The 19,703-nt window shown below is 40.6% G+C and overlaps 1 protein-coding gene, 1 long non-coding RNA gene and 1 pseudogene across 2 annotated transcripts in view; all 3 read left to right on the forward strand.

Annotated features, from left to right (window-relative positions):
* Positions 1-19,703, forward strand: part of RAB2A (RAB2A, member RAS oncogene family) — a 71,952-nt gene that overhangs the window by 32,756 nt on the left and 19,493 nt on the right. Inside the window, exons 4-6 of the mRNA XM_020811545.3 lie at positions 292-374; positions 15,899-15,991; positions 16,978-17,089. Of these exons, the coding sequence (XP_020667204.1) occupies positions 292-374; positions 15,899-15,991; positions 16,978-17,089 (288 nt within the window). The remainder of the gene's footprint in view (positions 1-291; positions 375-15,898; positions 15,992-16,977; positions 17,090-19,703) is intronic.
* On the forward strand, positions 14,044-14,339 carry LOC144589339 (uncharacterized). The gene is made up of 2 exons (XR_013545412.1): positions 14,044-14,113; positions 14,208-14,339. It is a non-coding gene; the product is annotated as an uncharacterized LOC144589339 (long non-coding RNA).
* Positions 14,743-14,897, forward strand: LOC140707110 (U1 spliceosomal RNA; annotated as a pseudogene).

Raw genomic sequence — 19,703 nt, forward strand, 5'->3', positions numbered from 1 at the left:
ATTTATCTTTAGAGCTTAGTTGCTAGGAGTCCATTTTGTACTCTAATAATGATTCATGTATTGTGAAACCATTCAGTAAATTGAGTTGTCAGGGATTGCCAGAAAAGGTTGAGATCTTGTTCTTGATTTTTCTCTCCATTGATGTTATGCTGTAGATTTTTAAATATGTGAGTCTTCTTTTCAAGAATTAGTGAGGATTCCCCCCTCCTCAGTTGAAGTGAGAAACTTTGATACTCTCTTCATATGAAAACACAACAGGCCAAATGAACTATCAATTTTATTTTATTGCAGGCTGGACAGGAGTCCTTCCGTTCCATCACAAGGTCATACTACAGAGGAGCAGCAGGGGCTCTACTAGTGTATGACATTACAAGGTGAGAATCTTGTAGATTAATGTAAAAAAATTCTGTCAGCTTTATGTGACATTGAAATCTCTCAAGGTTTAAAGCACTTGATCCTTGGCATTAAGGCCAACAAAAGTGACTTCCACTACAGACTTGTCCAACAGTAGTCCAGTGTACCCCCTTCTTCATGGATTGCTGCCTTGTCGTGGCGAAGGGGCTTGAGTAACTCAGAGAAACTATGGGCTATGCCGTGCAGGGACACCCAAGACGGACAGGACATAGTGGAGAGTTCCGACTAAACGCAATCCACCTGGAGTAGGAAATGGCAAGCCACTCCAGTATCTTTGCCAAGAACGCCCCATGATCAGAAACAAAAGGCTAAAAGATATGACGCTGGAAGATGGGCCCCTCAGGTCGGAAGGCGTCCAACATGCTACTGAGGAAGAGCGGAGGACAAGTACAAGTAGCTCCAGAGCTAATGAAGTGGTTGGGCCAAAGCCGAAAGGACGCTCAGCTGTGGACGTGCCTGGAAGTGAAAGGAAAATCCAATGCTGCAAAGAAAAATACTGCATAGGAACCTGGAATGTAAGATCTATGAACATTGGGAAGCTGGAGGTGGTCAAACAGGAGATGGCAAGAATAAACATCGACATCCTGGGCATCAGTGAACTAAAATGGGCAGGAATGGGCGAATTCAGCTCAGATGATTATCATATCTACTATTGTGGACAAGAATCCCGTAGAAGGAATGGAGTAGCCCTCATAGTCAACAAAAGAGTGGGAAAAGCTGTAATGGGATACAATCTCAAAAATGATAGAATGATGTCAATACGAATCCAAGGCAGACCATTCAACATCACAATAATCCAAGTTTATGCACCAACCAGCATTGCTGAGGAGACTGAAATTGAACAATTCTATGAAGATTTACAACACCTTCTAGAACTGACACCAAAGAAAGATGTTCTACTCATTCTAGGGGACTGGAATGCTAAAGTAGGGAGCCAAGAGATAAAAGGAACAACAGGGAAGTTTGGCCTTGGAGTTCAGAACGAAGCAGGACAAAGGCTAATAGAGTTTTGTCAAGAGAATAAGCTGGTCATCACAAACACTCTTTTCCAACAACACAAGAGGCGACTCTATACATGGAAATCACCAGATGGGCAATATCGAAATCAGATTGATTATATTCTCTGCAGCCAAAGATGGAGAAGCTCTATACAGTCAGCAAAAACAAGACCTGGAGCTGACTGCGGTTCTGATCATCAGCTTCTCATAGCAAAATTCAAGCTTAGACTGAAGAGATTAGGAAAAACCACTGGGCCTCTCAGGTATAATCTAAACCAAATCCCTTATGAATACACAGTGGAAGTAAAGAACAGATTTAAGGAACTAGATTTGGTGGACAGAGTGCCTGAAGAACTTTGGATAGAGGCTCGTAACATTGTCCAGGAGGCAGCAACGAAAACCATCCCAAAGAAAAGGAAATGCAAGAAAGCAAAGTGGCTGTCCAACGAGGCCATAGAAATAGCAGAGAGGAGAAGGGAAGCAAAATGCAAGGGAGATAGGGAAAGTTACAGAAACTTGAATTCAGACTTCCAAAGAATAGCAAGGAGAGACAAGAGGGCCTTCTTAAATGAACAATGCAAAGAAATAGAGGAAGATAACAGAAAAGGAAAGACCAGAGATCTGTTCAGGAAAATTGGACATATTAGAGGAACATTTTGTGCAAAGATGAACATGATAAAAGACAAAAATGGGAGGGACCTAACAGAAGCAGAAGACGTCAAGAAGAGGTGGCAAGAATACACAGAGGAATTATATCAGAAAGATGTGGATATCCCGGACAACCCAGACAATGTAGTTGCTGACCTTGAGCCAGACATCCTGGAGAGCGAAGTCAAGTGGGCCTTAGAAAGCCTGGCTAACAACAAGGCCAGTGGAGGTGATGGCATTCCAGTTGAACTATTTAAAATCTTGAAAGATGATGCTGTTAAGGTGCTACATTCAATATGCCAGCAAGTTTGGAAAACTCAACAGTGGCCAGAGGATTGGAAAAGATCAGTCTACATCCCAATCCCAAAGAAAGGCAGTGCCAAAGAATGTTCCAACTACCGTACAATTGCACTCATTTCGCACGCTAGCAAGGTTATGCTCAAAATCCTACAAGGTAGGCTTCAGCAGTATGTGGACCGAGAACTCCCAGAAGTACAAGCTGGATTCCGAAGAGGCAGAGGAACTCGAGACCAAATTGCTAACTTGCGCTGGATTATGGAGAAAGCCAGAGAGTTCCAGAAAAATATCTACTTCTGCTTCATTGACTATGCGAAAGCCTTTGACTGTGTGGACCACAGCAAACTATGGCAAGTTCTTAAAGAAATGGGAGTGCCTGACCACTTTATCTGTCTCCTGAGAAACCTATATGTGGGACAGGAAGCAACAGTTAGAACTGGTCATGGAACAACTGAGTGGTTCAAAATTGGGAAAGGAGTACGGCAAGGCTGTATATTGTCCCCCAGCTTATTTAACTTATATGCAGAATACATCATGCGGAAGGCTGGACTGGAAGAAACCCAAGCCGGAATTAAGATTGCCGGAAGAAATATCAACAACCTCCGATATGCAGATGATACCACTCTGATGGCAGAAAGTGAGGAGGAATTAAAGAACCTTGTAATGAGAGTGAAAGAGGAGAGTGCAAAAAACGGTCTGAAACTCAACATCAAAAAAACTAAGATCATGGCCACTGGTCCCATCACCTCCTGGGAAATAGAAGGGGAAGATATGGAGGCAGTGTCAAATTTTATCTTCCTGGGCTCCATGATCACTGCAGATGGAGACAGCAGCCCTGAAATTAAAAGGCGCCTTCTTCTTGGGAGGAAAGCGATGACAAATCTGGACAGCATCTTGAAAAGCAGAGACATCACCTTGCCAACAAAAGTCCGAATAGTCAAAGCTATGGTTTTTCCTGTCGTGATGTATGGAAGTGAGAGCTGGACCATAAAGAAAGCAGACCGCCGAAGAATTGATGCCTTTGAATTGTGGTGCTGGAGGAGGCTCTTGAGAATCCCCTGGACTGCAAGGAGAACAAACCTATCCATTCTGAAGGAAATCAATCCTGAGTGCTCACTGGAAGGACAGATCCTGAAGCTGAGGCTCCAGTACTTTGGCCATCTAATGAGAAGAAAAGACTCCCTGGAAAAGACCCTGATGTTGGGAAAGTGTGATGGCAAGAGGAGAAGGGGACGACCGAGGATGAGATGGCTGGACAGTGTCTGCGAAGCAACCAACATGAACCTGACACAACTCCGGGAGGCAGTAGAAGACAGGAGGGCCTGGCGTGCTCTGGTCCATGGGGTCACGAAGAGTCGGACACGACTAAACGACTAAACACACAGTCCAGTGTACAAGTTCTGGTAATGTTAGAATGTGAAAGAGAAATGATAAAAACAAGCTTGATGTTGAAGGCTTGGGTTAAAGATGGAACCAGAGTCTGAAAAGAAAAAACACACACGTAGGCTGAAATCCTGTTGTTTAGTGTACTAAGTCGAGACTAGAGTAGGCCTATGAAACAGTGGGGATTTGGTAAGTGGACAGTTCCACAAATTCCATTGATTCAGTGGGCTTCATTTATTTGCAACTTCTTATACTAAGCACAGGATTTTAGCTGCTTAGTTTAATAAGGTTTGTTTCAGTAATGGGAAGAACACTGGAATTACTTTCATTTGGAATTATCCCATAATATAAAATGTGTATGTTTCATTTTATTTTGTTTAGAGTTGTTTTACTTTTATTCAGCTGATCTTATGTTAATATAGACAATTCTGCACATACAACACTCTTTTGTACACCTAAAATATTGAAATCCTATCTGCGGTCACAACCCCCTCCATCCAGTTATTTACACAATGAAAGTTTGTCCTGGTGCATGAGGCCTTCCGTTTAATATGGATGTACAGGGAGTTTGAGTAGGACAAGGAAGCAAAAACAATGTCATCGGCAGACTAGAGTCTTTTATGAGTCTGTACTCATAGCAGATTTACCCAAGATGGAATAGTGAAAGCTGAGACAACAGATTAAGAGGGATCCACCCTCTTCAGGCTTAAACATCACATCAACAGAAGAGAATGGACAGTTGCAATGGTGACTGGGGCAAAGAAATTCCTGAATGGCAGCTGTTGGATATCAGCAGTAGTGAAGGCGGCAATGACTAAAGATCTTCCACAGACAATAGCAGTGGTGCTCAAGCTAACCATTAGTACATCATGGAAGGTTGCAATAGTAAAATACTTCTGAATATAATATACCTTGAAAACCCTATGATGAGAAAATAAAAAATCGAAACAAGAGTTAGAATATGAGATTCTCACGTTGGAAGCCATTCATACCAGCTACTGAGGAAAGTGGGGGAAAAAGGTTGAATAGCCCTTATAAAAGCAGTTAGATTAATGCTGAAAGGACATCTAGTGGCCGATAAGCATAGAGATAAGAGGTAAGTCTGATGCTGCACAACACATGAAGTTGGAACATAAAATAAAGGTATACAATACCATAAAGGAAGAAATTGAACATTTAAATATTGCAGTACTTGGTGTGAGTAAATGGATTGGAATGGGACATTTTTAGTCAGAGAATTACAAAAAAATTTACTCTGGAAATTATAAAATCAGAAGAAACAATGTGACTAATACTGAAGCTAGGTGTAGTACAAACAGTTAGGGACTATAATATATTTTCTGGCTGAATATGACATCTTGGAAAACTTACTAACATAACCATTATTCAAGTCTATACTCCAACTACAGATACAGAAGAAGAAATTGAAAACTTATGCAAGTGTCCATGAGGAAATGGATCACAAAACGTAATAGGATATGCTGCTGCTTTCTTCCTGTTCCATGTCAAATGCATCACAGTACAATTAAATATAACATAATTTTTGCCTAGTAAGAGCAACATCAAGAAATTTGGGGAAGCTAACATGAAGTCTTCTATAGTACAGGTTTAGGGGCATAGAGTACATTGACATATGTGTGCGATAATCTATTCTTTGCTCTTGAAAAATACTGTATTGGTGCAGAAACCCCATTTTCTTAGGTTCACTTGGGTTCTGCCAATTGCAGTCATAACCTATTAAGTGATTTTGAAGTAATCCAGTTCTCCGTATGACCAGGGGCTAGATTTTCCTGCGGTTCCATCCATTTTAAAAGGTGGGTAGTTACTACTTCCACATTATAGTCATGACATTTTGTGCTGTTACCTCAAGTTTCACAAATACTCTGAGGGGAAAAAATCCTTGATCTTGGGAAGAGCAGGATGGTTACCAAAGAATGTATATGCATCTGATGTAGATGCTTTGATTCTTTAATTGTTAACTGCTACCTCTTTCAGTATTTCACTGGATGCAGTGCCTAAGTAATTGACTTTATCAGTACAGCTAATTTTAAGACATAAGACATAAGAAATTTATTTGTCATTGCACTCACAAGTGGGTGCAACGAAATGAGGTGCTCTTCCCCAAGGTAAAACTGGACAACACCACTACAAAAAAAAAAAGTTAAAAATATACACAACACTCACCATACAAATATAAATACCCCGTTTCTCCCAGCAATTAAATTTCCACCAAAACTTATGACCCCGCATTTAAACTCAATACTGCACTTGGGTAAAAGCTGTTCTTGAATCTGCTTGTCCTTGCTTTCAATACCCTAAATCTCCTTCCCGATGGTAATAATTTAAAGAGCTGATGTCCCGGATGAGAGGAGTCTTTCAGTATGTTAGATATCTTCCTCTTACATCTGTTCTTATACAATTCTTCCAAAGAGGGGAGTGAACAGCCAATGATGTTTTGGGCCGTCTTAATCACCCTTTGAATTGCCTTTTTCTCTGCCACTGTGCAGCTCGTGAACCATACACAGAGACAGTAGGATAATATGCTCTCAATCGAACTCCGATAGAAGGTAGTTAACAAACTCTCAGTCAATTGCTGCTTTCTAAGAGTCCTTAGGAAATACAACCGTTGTTGCGCCTTCCTGATTAACGCAGCGGTGTTTGCACTCCAAGTCAGGTCATTTGTTATGATGGTCCCAAGAAACTTACATTCAACCACCTGTTCCACACAAACTCCATCTATATACAGTGGCTGAATGTCTGCTCTTTTTTTCCTATAGTCCACTATAAATTCCTTGGTTTTTTGGATGTTAGGCATTCAATAATGATTGTTCAGCTTTCGTTAAATGCTATATATGTCTGTTTTGCATGGGTTGAAGTATACAACACTGGGCTGGTGTATTTGCCAGCAGAGCAGCACAAGGCTAAGGCGGTAGCTCTTTGTGTTTGTTTGCCCAATAGTTTTCAAAGAACATTGTTCCTTTTGCTTTGCATTTTACAGTGTTTCTTACAGATCAGCATACAACCAAAAAGTAGCACCTATGTTTGCTATGTGCCATTAAGTCAAATCTTAAATCTAACCCAGCATATAGAATATGGTTTTGAAACGCATAAAATAACTGGAGTGGCATTTGTTGACCTTACAGCAGCCTCTGATACTAACCACCATCAATTGCTGCTCAAAAAAACTCTGCCTTTTTACAAAAGGCAATGGACTAACAGAAATGTTTGTTTGAGTTTTATATCGCCCATCTGTTTTCTACTTGAAAACAGGAGATCCTTTTTTTTCTTTCAGGGGAAGCATAATTTCTGGAGAAATGCAAGGGAAGGTCTCCCACAGGGTGCTGTAGTGTCCTGGCACCATTACTTTTTAACATTTACACAAATGATCAACCAACAACCCTATATTCCAGAAGTTTCATCTAGGCTGATGGTCTTGCCTTGGCAGTCCAGGGGGAAACTTTTGGGGCCATGGAGCACTATCTAACCTCTGCATTAGAAGATCTTTCCTTATATTATAAAACAACCAGCTGAAACCAAATGCTTTAAAAACACAGGTCTGTGCTTTCCAGTTAAAGAACATAGAACTAAAGAGGAAGCTCTGGGTTAGCTGGGAAGGCAAGGTTTTGAAACATTTGGGTGTCACTCTGGATCAAACTCTGACCTACAAAAAATGTCTAAACACCAAACAGAAAGTTGCCACCAGGAATAACATACTTAGGAAACTGGCTGGATCAGACTGGAGTGCACACCCACAAAAAATAAGAACAACAGCTTTGTCCATGTGCTACTTGACAACAGAATATGCTAGTAACATGTAGTACAAATCAGCCAAGTGGATGTAGCTCTTAATGAGTCATGAAGGATTATTAGTGGCTGCCTGAAACCTACGCGCATCGAAAAAGTATTTGGCAGGACTTGCCCCTCCAGAAGTATATTGAGAGGAGCTAGCTAGCATATAATGAACAAAATAAGGTAATACCGCACCAGGCTCATACACCTCATGGACACCAACGTCCTAGATGATGGCTAAAATCAAGGAAAGATTTTCTGCACACTTATCAAGCTCTAAATATTAAATCGGGAAACAGGCTAAACCTACGGAGAACAAAAACAAGACATCTTTCCAAATAGATGAATGCTGAAGAGTGTCTGTCTTCAGGGCAAGACTAGCTAAATCATCTGGAAGTCACTTAATAGACTTCGAAGTGACGCAGAAAGATCAAAGAATAATCAAGTAAAATGGGGTTGCTTGGGTACAAGAAAAAATTCTTTGATTGTGGAGAAAGTCAATCAAAACAGCATTTAGGTGCATGCAGTTTATTTCCCACCACGTGTACAAAAATAGTGTAACATTCCAATTTATTTTATTAATTTATTTTTATTGTATCTTTATCATATACATCCATAATTTTAAATTTTGCAGTGTTCTGAAAGAAAGAAAGAAAGACAGAAAGAAAGAAAGAAAGAAAGAAAGAAAGAAAGAAAGAAAGAAAGACTGATTTATAGTGACCCTAATAGATTTCTCAAGGTATATGAGGTATTTAAGGAGTTGTTTTACCAGTTCCTTCCCCCGATGAATTTCCATGGTAGAATTGGGGAATCAAATCCAGATCTGCTGAGTCCTAGTCCATTACTCTATCCACTGCTCATTGGTGGGTAACCTAGCTCATAGGTACTTGTAGGCAGAACAGGGATCTAGTTAACCTGACGTTTCTGGGATGCCTGCAGTGTATAACCTGCATAATTCAATTGTAAACTGCCCAGAGAGTGCTTTAAGCACTATGGAGTGGTACATAAGCATCACACTTTACTTTTGCTTTGCTTATTTCTTAGATGAAAGGTACATATTTAAGTCATAGCTAGGGTTAGGTTTAAGTTGGTTTATATCAAAATTTATTCTGTGTTCTTCCACAGGATTTGTAAAGAGATGTTCTACCATCTGAAAACTAACGGAATAGCAATGCAAGATGGTCAGCATAAATAAAACTGTTGGTTTCTTGATGGAAGTGGTTAGTCAATGTTGTAGATGTTAAATAAAATAGTATTGCCCTGGGATGGGCCATTCTTTTGAATTCTCTAGCAGCTGCATTGTCCTTGAAAGTTAATGAAAAATCTATGATTCTGCAAAAACCTTGCCATAATTTTAGTTATTTAAAAATCGTGGGTTAGATTATAAAATTTTTGCAGTAGTATTTGCTGGTGGATACTGATATGGGCAGCTGAGAAATTAATAAAGGCTATCCCAGTGATCTTCCTAGTTTCAAAGCTGTCCTCAATATGTTGTGTTATATGACAGATTTGTACAATTCTTCCTAGGTCTAACACCATACTGTTGTGGGATGAGGGGTGATTCCACTAGTTCCATTAGATGTTAAGAATCGTTCTTTATAGAATTTCATAAAGATCAGAAAGTAGTCAGATCAGCCTGAGGTTTTGAGGGTCTGTGAGTTCTTTACCAGGTTTCAAAATAGTAATTACTTGTCCTTTTCTTCAACTATTCAGAATCCTGAACCAAGTAAAGAAAATTATTAAAAAAATAAATAGCCATTTTTATGTTACTGTACTAAAATGTTTTCTTCTATCTCAAAAAGTGGAAAAGGTACTTGTCTAAAATGAATGCATGAGAAGAAAAAGTGTGGAAATTATTAAAGTATGTTAACGACAACTAAACTAAAGGCTCTATGTATGCAAATGCTTCAGCAAATTAAATAACCTATCAGCTCCTGATTATTGGCAGATCTCAACATTGCCATAGGAAATCAGGATCTAAACTTGGAAGTAGCAAACAGCTAGAGACCAATGATCTTACAAGACGGTTCAGCTTAAGCAAATAGAAAAAAACTATTTGTCGTTGCAGAAATGGCAAGCAGCAGGATTGGGTAACATTTATGTAGAATATATGTGTAGTTGATCAGATATGGCTGGAGCACAAATGTAAGAAGTAAAACCAACCATCAAATATTGTTGGAGAAATTGGCTTAGAACTCAGAAATGTAGTGGTAGAATGACTCATAGAATTCTGTGAAGCCAGCAGTCTCTTTATTGCAGATACACACTTCAAGTAGCTGATCAGGTAGCTGTACACATGGACATCACAAGATGGTCAGTATAGAAATTAAATAGATTAAATAATTGGAAGTAGTGGATGAAAAAGCTGTATTCTTTGGGCCAAAATAAGACAATGACTTGTTAAAATCTACAATTAGAGTAAAGTCCAAAAAGAACATTAAAAGAACCAGTATGCCAAAGTATAACTGGAAAAATATTTCTGATTAATTTAAAGTCCATACAAAGAACAGATTTAAACTACTATACTCATTTAACCTTGAAACAGAACTCTGGATTAAAATGAGAGATACTATCAAGTAAGAATGAAAACAAATAACCTGTTCCTGTATCCATCTAAAGTAAAGTCTAGATGGATAATTGAAGAAACACTTCAAATTGTCAAGGACAGGTGAGAGGTCAAAGTAAAAGGAACAGAAATAAAGTCAGAGTCCTGAATGCAACATTTCAGTTACTATCATGTAGAGACAAAGCTGGTGCAAATAAATTACAAGAGAACAGCAAAAAGAGGAAAACAAGATATTTCTTCCAGAAGATCTAAGAAATCCAAAGGAAGTTTAAGCCTAGATTAGGAATGCTGAAAGACCAACAGGGAAGCACAATATCTGACCAGCATACTGAAGACCTATACAGAAAAAATAAAAAGATGACAGATTCCTTTGAAAAAGATATGGATATGAAATCTAGATGATGAAGAAAGCTGACAGGAAAAAAATAATTTGTTTGAAATATGTTGCAGGAGGTGAGCTTTGTGGATACCACTGACCACTAGAAAGTTGGTCAGTTGGGCCCTAAATTAAATCAAGTCTGAACTCTTTGTGAAAGCAAAAATGATGAATCCAAGGCTGTTTTTCTTAGGACGTATCATAAAATGACAAGAGTCTCTAGAAAGACTAGGAAGGCAGCAGGAAAACAGGTAGATCAAATTGAAGTGGATTTATTGCATGAAGAAAACCTTAAGTTTGAATTTAAAAGGTATGAGTGTTAAGGATGGGATATATTGGAGAACATTCATTTATTAGGTCACCATAAATCAGAGGCAGCTTGAACATATAACAGCTGTGTTGTTTCATATAGGTATTAAAAAGCAGCATGGTTGCATATGGCATTTCACAACATAGTTACCAAGAGGCATAGATGTCACTGAATGCAGTTAGGAACAGAATCATAATAACTTCACCCTTTTCCCATCCCATAGAGCAGTGGTCCCCAACCTTGGGCCTCCAGATTTTCTTGGACTGCAACTCCCAGAAACCTTCACCACCACCACTGCTGAGTAGGATTTCTGGGAGTTGAAGTCCAAGAACCTCTGGAGGCCCAAGGTTGGGGACCACTGCCATAGAGCCAGTTCAAGAGGATTTTTTTAACTGATAGTATTAAAAGCCACACCTCTGCACCCATTTGGCCTGTCTTTGGAATGGACATGTCTCTCCTTGGTGGAGGGGGGCAACACAAAAAACCCAAGTCCCCCATCTGGGAATTGGGGTGATAATTTAGTAAACTAACTAGGTTTGGCCAATTGGGGTAAGATTAAAGTCAAAATAATATTACCTAGTGGTTGCAGTCCTGTTCAACTAATGTTGAGAGGCCATGTCTCTTCTTGTTGGTATTCGGCACGGTGGCTATTTCTTGGTTTACCCATAATTCCATTGAAATAAAAGTGAACCATATGTTCAGTAGAACATACAAAAATGCAAGAGTAGGAGATACCTTTATTTGTTGTTCACTTGTTAAGTCGTGTCCGACTCTGTGTGGACCCCATGGACCAGAGCACGTCAGGCCCTCCTGTCTTCCACTGCCCAATGACACTGTCCAACCATCTCATCCTCTGTCGTCCCCTGCTCCTCTTGCCTTCACACTTTCCCAACATCAGGGTCTTTTCCAGGGAGTCTTCTCTTCTCATGAGATGACCAAAGTATTGGAGCCTCAGCTTCAGGATCTGTCCTTCCAGTGAGCACTCAGGGTTGATTTCCTTCCAAAGCGATAGGTTTGTTCTTTTTGCAGTCCAGGGGACTCTCAGGAGTCCCCTCCAGCACCACAATTCAAAAGCATCATTCTTTGGCAGTCAGCCTTCTTTATGGTCCAGCTCTCACTTCCATACACCATGACAGGAAAAACCATAGCTTTGACTATGCTGACTTTTGTTGGCAAGGTGATGTCTCTGCTTTTTAAAATTCTGTCTAGGTTTGTCATCACTTTCCTCCCAAGAAGGAAAGTGATGGCTTTGTGGCTGCTGTCACCATCTGCACTGATCATGGAGCCCAAGAAAGTAAAATCTGTCACTGCCACTGTAAATCTTCATAGAATTGGTCAATTTCAACATCTTCAGCATTGGTGGTTGGTGCATAAACTTGGATTGCTGTGATGTTGAAAGGTCTGCCTTGGATTCGTACTGAAATCATTCTATCATTTTTGAGATTGTATCCCAGTACAGCTTTTCCTCCTCTTTTGTTGCCTATGAGGCTACTCCATTTCTTCCATGGCATTCTTTCCCACAGTAGTGGATATGATAATTGTCTGAATTGAATTCACCCATTCCCATCCATTTTAGTTCACTGACGCCCAGGATGTCAATGTTTTTCTTGCCATCTCCTGTTTGACCACATCCAGCTTACCAGGGTTCATAGATCTTACATTCCAGGTTCCTATGCATTTTTTTCTTTGCATCATCGGACTTTTCTTTCAGTTCCAGGAGTGTCTGCAGCTGAGCATCCTTTCGGCTTTGGCCCAAGCACTTCATTAGCTGTGGAGCTACTTGTACTTGTCCTCCGCTCTTCCTCAGTAGCATGTTGGACACCTTCTGAGGTGCTCATGTTCCAGCATCAATGTTTTAGCCTTTTGTTTCTATCCATGGAGTTTTCTTAGCAAAGATACTGGAGTGGCTTGCCAGTTCATGCTCCAGGTGGATTGCGTTTAAGCAGAACTCTCCACTTTGACCTGTCCGTCTTGGGTGTCCCTGCATGGCATAGCCCATAGCTTCTCTGAATTACTCAAGCCCCTTCACCACGACAAGGCAGCAATCCGTGTAGGAGGATACCTTTATAGATCATTTTAAAAGGCATTACACAATCTGCAAGCTTTTGGGGATCATGTCAGACATGCACCGTTGTGTAAAACTTCCTAAGTATTCATGGCAAGATGGATTTTGCTAGGGAAGTTACCGTATTTTTTGCTCCATAAGACGCACCGGACCTTAAGACACACATAATTTTTAGAGGAGGAAAACAGGGAAAATATATTCTAAACCAAATAGTGTAATCAAATATTTAATAAACTATAACAGAATGACATTTGAACCATGTAAAGTAAACAGCAGTCAACAGTGGCATTAACAAATGGAGAGACTTAAAGCTTTGTGTACTCTAGTTTATGTACCATAAATTTGTGTACCATAAATTTAATTCAAGTACATATAGACCATTATTAGCCAGTGATAAGACCTATACCACACTACCTATATTTTACATTTCCTTTCATCCACCTCCTCCCCATGCTTATAGAAATGTCTCAATGACAGATGAGATTGTTGTGCAACTCTGCCCATCTACAGCTCAAGCCTATGTTAAGTTAGAAATGGTTTGTCTGATTTGGCACTGCATTGAGAGGTCCCTTTTAGTTGTGTGGAGGATAAATAGTGGAATTAAACTATTTAACAGCTGGTTTTCCTTATTTACTTTAGGTTATGCAAAAGAACAGCAACACAAAGCTTAACCCATTCACCAGCAGTAGCACATGCTCAGCATAATACCAAATCTCCATTTTCTGACATAATTGAACATTTATAACATGCAAGGCACAACAGCCATGAACAATGTTCTTGACAAGCCAAAAAAACTGAATACAAACTATAGTAGCTGAAATCAGGAAGCAGGTACTGTAATCCAGTTAGAAGTCAGGAGGCACAGTTAGTTTCCTTGCTGCAACACCCTTTGGAAATACATTCTCTATTAGATGCCCAGAACTAGTTGAAAAGTTTGCAAGTGGAATCCAAATTTATCATAACAATTCATTGAAAATTAATTAATGCATTCTTATGGGGAAAAAGGTCAGAAACTTTTAAAAACTTAAAAGAAAGTCACTTACCAGGTACTGTAGACTGAGCCTTGCTCTTCACAGTACCTTGGTAGACCCCAGAACAGTCAAAAAAGAGCCCCAAACAGCTAAAAGCCAGGAGGCAGCCGGCAGCCATTTTGTGCTCTTCTCCGCTCCTGCCCTCTCCCCACCTAACAGCTGATTGGCGCTGGTCTGAAATGCTTCCCAGGCAAGCAGGTTTCAACTCAAACGGAGCACCTTTTCACCCAAGCACGGTTTAACCCAAAACAAGCAGCTTTTAAAGAAAAACAAGCAGATTTTTAAGGCAAGCATGAACGTTTCTACACAAGCAGGTTTCAACTCAAACAGAGCACCTTTTCACCCAAGCACGGTTTAACCCAAAACAAGCAGCTTTTAAAGAAAATCAAGCAGAGTTTTAAGGCAAGCATGAACGTTTCTACACAAGCAGGTTTCAACTCAAATGGAGCACCTTTTCACCCAAGCACGGTTTAACACAAAACAAGCAGCTTTTAAACTAAATTTTACATTTAAAAATGACAATACCAGGCAGTCCCAGGTCTCTCTCCCAGCTCTAACTGCTTGGACTAGCAAGGAAGCAGACAAGCAGCCTCTTCACTAACTGAAAGTTTGAATTTCCCCGCTTTCCCTGCCTTCCCCGCATATTAGGTATGCTAATATCTGTGCACTGGAGGATTGTGGGAGGAACATTCCAGGCCTTGATGGGGGTCCTGTGGGGCACCCCAAAACACTGAGTAGGTCTCTTGGCCTCTTTCAGGACTGGGGCTGTGCAGCCCTGCTCTGATCAGGAGGTGCAGCTGGGGTGTCACCATGCCTTTTTGGGGATAGGGCACAGAAAGGGGAAGAATTTTCAGGGGCCATTCTAACTCATACCTGGCAAGGGAGATACCATTATTGTAAAAGTGGTTTTCCCAGGGTAAGGCTCATCTATTGCACTTTGGATGTGCTGACCCCTGTGATTTCCCCAAATGTGGGAAAATCAACTGCCTAAGTGGGGGGCTGTGTTTATGGTTTCCCCTGTTCTTTCTAGAATCACCCTTTCCCCTTTGGTCCTTGGCTGTTTTCACTGCCTGCTGCCGTTGGCCTTGCTGGTTTTCCAGGTGGGCTGCAGGAAGCAGATCCTGGAAAGCTAGCAGTGCAGAATGGTGAGGTCCAAACAGCAAGCAGTCTCTGGTGCCAGTTCAGAGGCCTCCCAGCATGGCAGTGGGAGGCTTCTGGGTGGTGGTGGCTGAACCCTTTTTTTACTGTATTTACTCCATAAGACGCACATACTTTCTCCCCCTCTATTTGGGAGGAAAAAACTGTGTCTTAAGGAGCAAAAAATACAGTACTCTTAGTTGTAATTACTTATAATTAGTTGTAGAATTACTTGTAGTTTTCATTATTTGAGTGTCTATCTATACATTTACATCATTTGCCCTTCTCTTCCTTGGCATCTGCTAGCAATTAAAATTCAGCCTCTGTGTTGTCCAGTTTTCTCAACTGAGGGGCAGTATGCTGGGACATGCATTATCAGTAGACCTCAAACTTCCTTAATGATAGCAACAACAAAAGTCAACAATAGATGGGCTCATTTCCTTTTTTAATCTCACCACCCCTGAATGTTCAGTCGTTTCTGGACCTAGTGCAGGCTGTGCAGAATCGTAGGTGAAAATTTGACTCTGATGTGCCCCAAAGTTGACTAATCCCTGCTTTAACTGATTAATAGTTTTATTACTTTGCAATTTGTCTTGAATTGATAACAAATTATTTGGGATATAAAACTTCAAATAGAAACCTTTGTGTATATTAACAACAATGGCTGAAAAGCTTTGCTGCCTGCAAGGATTACATCATCATCTGTGGCCATGCCACTATTGTTTGAAGGTAATAAAAAAATTATGTACTCTTGGGGATCCTCTTTACCCTAAGATGGCCATGGCTGATGACATCATCCTCATTGCACAGTGTAAAGTCATGCAACAGGATTTCAGCCTTTGTTTGTTTCATAATCATTGACTTATACTTTGGTTCCTTTTCAGAAGAGACACTTTCAACCATTTGACAACATGGTTAGAAGATGCTCGCCAACATTCCAATTCCAACATGGTCATTATGCTTATTGGAAATAAGAGGTAAAATAAAACTTTCTAAAGCAGCATAGTTTAGCCAGTAACAAAGGCTGAAATTCCTGTGTTTCTTTTAATATTTGCTGCTCTTGGTTTGAGAAACTTTTAGGCTGTGTAAGAAGAGAGAGATTTTGTGTTAGTATAAAATCCTATTGTAGTGTTAAATGCACTGAAAAGATAAATATATTTAAATCCCCTTTTCTTATCCTATACTTAGGTCATTCTTTGTCTTTACAATTATACAACATGCTAATTGTGAATACTAATTTTAAAGTTGACCCCCTTTTTTGGTCTAAATTATACCCTTTAAGAATTAATTTTGAAATAACTGCACCTCACATTTTTTCATAGCTTGTAAGCTTTTGATTTGATTTTTTAAGTGCTCTTTTTATTGTTGTCATCGAGGGTCAAGATAACAACGCTTGTTACCTGGAGAAAAGGTGGTATGCCTCCATTAAAGTTTCTGATACAATATCATTTTTTTCAGAAGTTTTGCTGAAATTTAGCAATTAATGTGCTGTAGTTTCAACTATCCTCCAGCAGCCGTGGCTTGCATACAATTTACTTTTTACTCACTAACTTTAGAATAGTCAAGCAGGTTTTGGAGATTACATGATTGCAATGGTATGGTAAAGAAGGAAGATTTTGCCTGGTTAATAGAAGAAAGAGACTAATTCAAAATTAGTTGTCATCTTTATTTTCTTTCATACAGTCTTCAAGCAGCATGATTTCTGCAAAAAAAGGCAACTTATTGGCTCCTGTTTATATATCTGTCCTCTCATCTCATCTCCTCCTAAGATGTAGTGTGGGTTTTTAATGAGTTATAATCAATGGATTATGAAAGATATAAACATCTATGCTGAACATCAACAAATATAGCATTACCTAGAATGTACAAAGACAATTTTACATAATTTGATATTATTTAAAGAGGCATATATAGGCAGCAGGCCTGTTCATGGACAGAAAATAACCTTGTTTTGTTGCATTAGTGATCTAGAGTCTAGAAGAGAAGTGAAAAAAGAAGAAGGTGAAGCATTTGCACGAGAGCATGGGCTTATCTTTATGGAGACATCTGCCAAAACTGCTTCCAACGTAGAAGAGGTAATTTGGTGTAGTTTTTCTATGATATTTATTGTTATTTACTGTTTATGGATTATGTGAAATGTTGGGGGTAGAAGCAGACCCTGGAAATAAAAATATAGGGTACCTCTCTCCCCAAACCACCAAATCTATCTATGTTGAAGTCATTGGGTAAAGTCTAGTCTCTCTGCCAGCAAAATGGTGTCCTTCAGTGACAGATACCCTTTCCCTCCTGTATCCCTCTCCCGCATATGCTTTTGGAGGGTTGAGGGATCCACCATAGCAGATTGTGGAAGTGGGGGAAGGTGCAGGAAAGTTCCTTTGCATGAGAGAAGTTGTCATGTACGACACTGGATCTTGCCCTCGTTCCAGTGGCTGTTTAATTCCTTGTTGTTAACTAAATATACAGGTTTTGGGAGGTTGACATAATCATTACAGTTTCATAAAATTCTGTTAACTAAATATAACTGATTCAAGCTTTTTCAAATTTTATTTTTAACTTTTTAACACAAAATAAACAAAACTTAACAGAAACATAAGCTAAAGTATAATCATAACTCAAAATATACAGTATTCCCCACCATTCTTAAGATGATGTTGATTTGCATGCCCTGTCTCTTTTCATAAATACAGTGGTGCCCCGCATAGCGACGTTAATCCGTTCCGGATTAATCATCGCTATCCGGAAACATCGCTAAACGGAACAAAAAAGCCCATAGAAACGCATTAAACGAAGGCTTAAAACTCATCATTGAGCGAAGATCCTCCATAGGGGCGGCCATTTTCGGTGCCTCTAAAGCGAGGCAACACAGCGGGCAGCCATTTTGGAACCGCCAACCAGCTGGCCGAAAATGGGGCCTTCGGCATTTTCCCCCAGCTGAGCAGCGGGAGCTTCAAAGCCCCACCGCTCAGCTGGGGGAAAATGTCGACAGTCGGTGGGCGGTGGCTTTGGAAGGACCCCGAAGCCACCGCCGACATTTGCCTTCCAAGCTCTCAAAGGGCTTCCCCTCCCCGCCATTGGAGAAAGCCCTTTGAGAGCTCGGAAGGCTCTCAGTGGCGGCAGGGGCAGGGTAGGGGGGGTCCGGATGGCTTCCAGGCGAAGCACTGGAAGCCATTCGGACCACCCACCCACCCTGCCACCGCTGCTTGGAGCCGCCCCGCGCCGAGTTTCCCAGCCATGCTCGGATTCCCGAGCCTTGCCCTCCTCCTGGCTCTCCCTGACCCACCCCTCACCCTCATCTCTGCTGCCGCCGCTGGGTTTCGGGAGCCGCTTCCAAAGCCCAGTGGTGGAGAAGGGGGTGAGGGGTTGGGAGGAGGGCGGCCAGGAACACCCGACCCTTGCCCTCCTCCCGGCTCTGCCCGACCCACCCCTCACCCTCATCTCCGCCACCGCCGCTGGGTTTCGGAAGCCGCTTCCAAAGCCCGGCGGCGGCGGAGACAGGGGTGAGGGGTGGGTCGGGGGGACCCGGGAGGCAGGGCAAGGCCCGGGTGTTCCGGCAGCCCTCCTCCCAGCGGAGGTTCCCGCCCAGCTGAGCGGTGGGAGCTTCTGAAGGGGAAGCTCCCGCCGCTCAGCTGTGGCTAAATGCCGATGTTTTCCCCATAGAAAACATCGCAATGCGATCACAAAAAAGCCATCGCTATGCGGATTCGTCGTTAAACGGGGCACCCGTTAATCGAGGCACCACTGTATAATGATTCTTGGGTATGGTGAAACCTTGTCTTTTACCAAATATGTGTGTTAACAAAGCATTCCGTATCTCCTTTCAAAAAATCGTTTTCAATAATCCTTTTCTAACTTTTAATTCACACATTAATTTATCATTAATAGTCATACTCCACATTTCTTTCTCCCAATCCTTCAAAATAAACTATTATTTTTCCAGCTCTTTGCAAATATCAGTCTTCCCATTGTTAATGTAATAGTAATTAATTTTTTTTCCTATTCCAATTGAATATCTCCAGACATGTTTAACAGAGCTATCATTGGATACCTATCATTTCCTTTATCTCTTTGAAATTCATTGTCCAATCCTTCTGCCTTGTTTCACATGTCCATCACATATGTAAATATGTTCCCTTTTCTTTTTTACATCTCCAAAATGACGATGATACTTTTTTATTCATTATGTTCAGTTTCATTGGCATTTACCATCTCCATATTACTTTGTAACAATTTTCCTTAACCCTCACAGACATATTCTTCATTATTCTTTTAACTGAATTGAGACAAAAAGTTGATAGTTGTCTAGAAAAGACTTTCAGGACCAAAAGGTTTGTAGATCTGTGAGAAATTATCTCAATTCAGTATACGTTCTGGTTTTTAGAGTTCCTTCAGTTTGATTTTGTAGCTAGAATATAGTGATAGGGCTGTGGAAGGATATCTGAGTAGAGCAGCAAAATGTCCTGATATATTTAGTAAGAAAGAGTTTTAATTTTTTTAATAATGTCAGTACAGATGCTTATGATACAGACTGAAGGTGGTTACCTTAGATCACTTTCCCAGAGGAAATGGAAGAAATGCTACAGGTTTAAATTATAAATGAGCCCAGAAAAGAGCAACTAGAGATAATGATGGCAGTCATAGCTCACACCAGAAGCTGCTTCCAGGGGAGAGATATTGAATAAGGAATGTCAG

This window comes from Pogona vitticeps, chromosome 4 (genome assembly GCF_051106095.1).
Source record: "Pogona vitticeps strain Pit_001003342236 chromosome 4, PviZW2.1, whole genome shotgun sequence".
Taxonomy (NCBI): domain Eukaryota; kingdom Metazoa; phylum Chordata; class Lepidosauria; order Squamata; family Agamidae; genus Pogona; species Pogona vitticeps.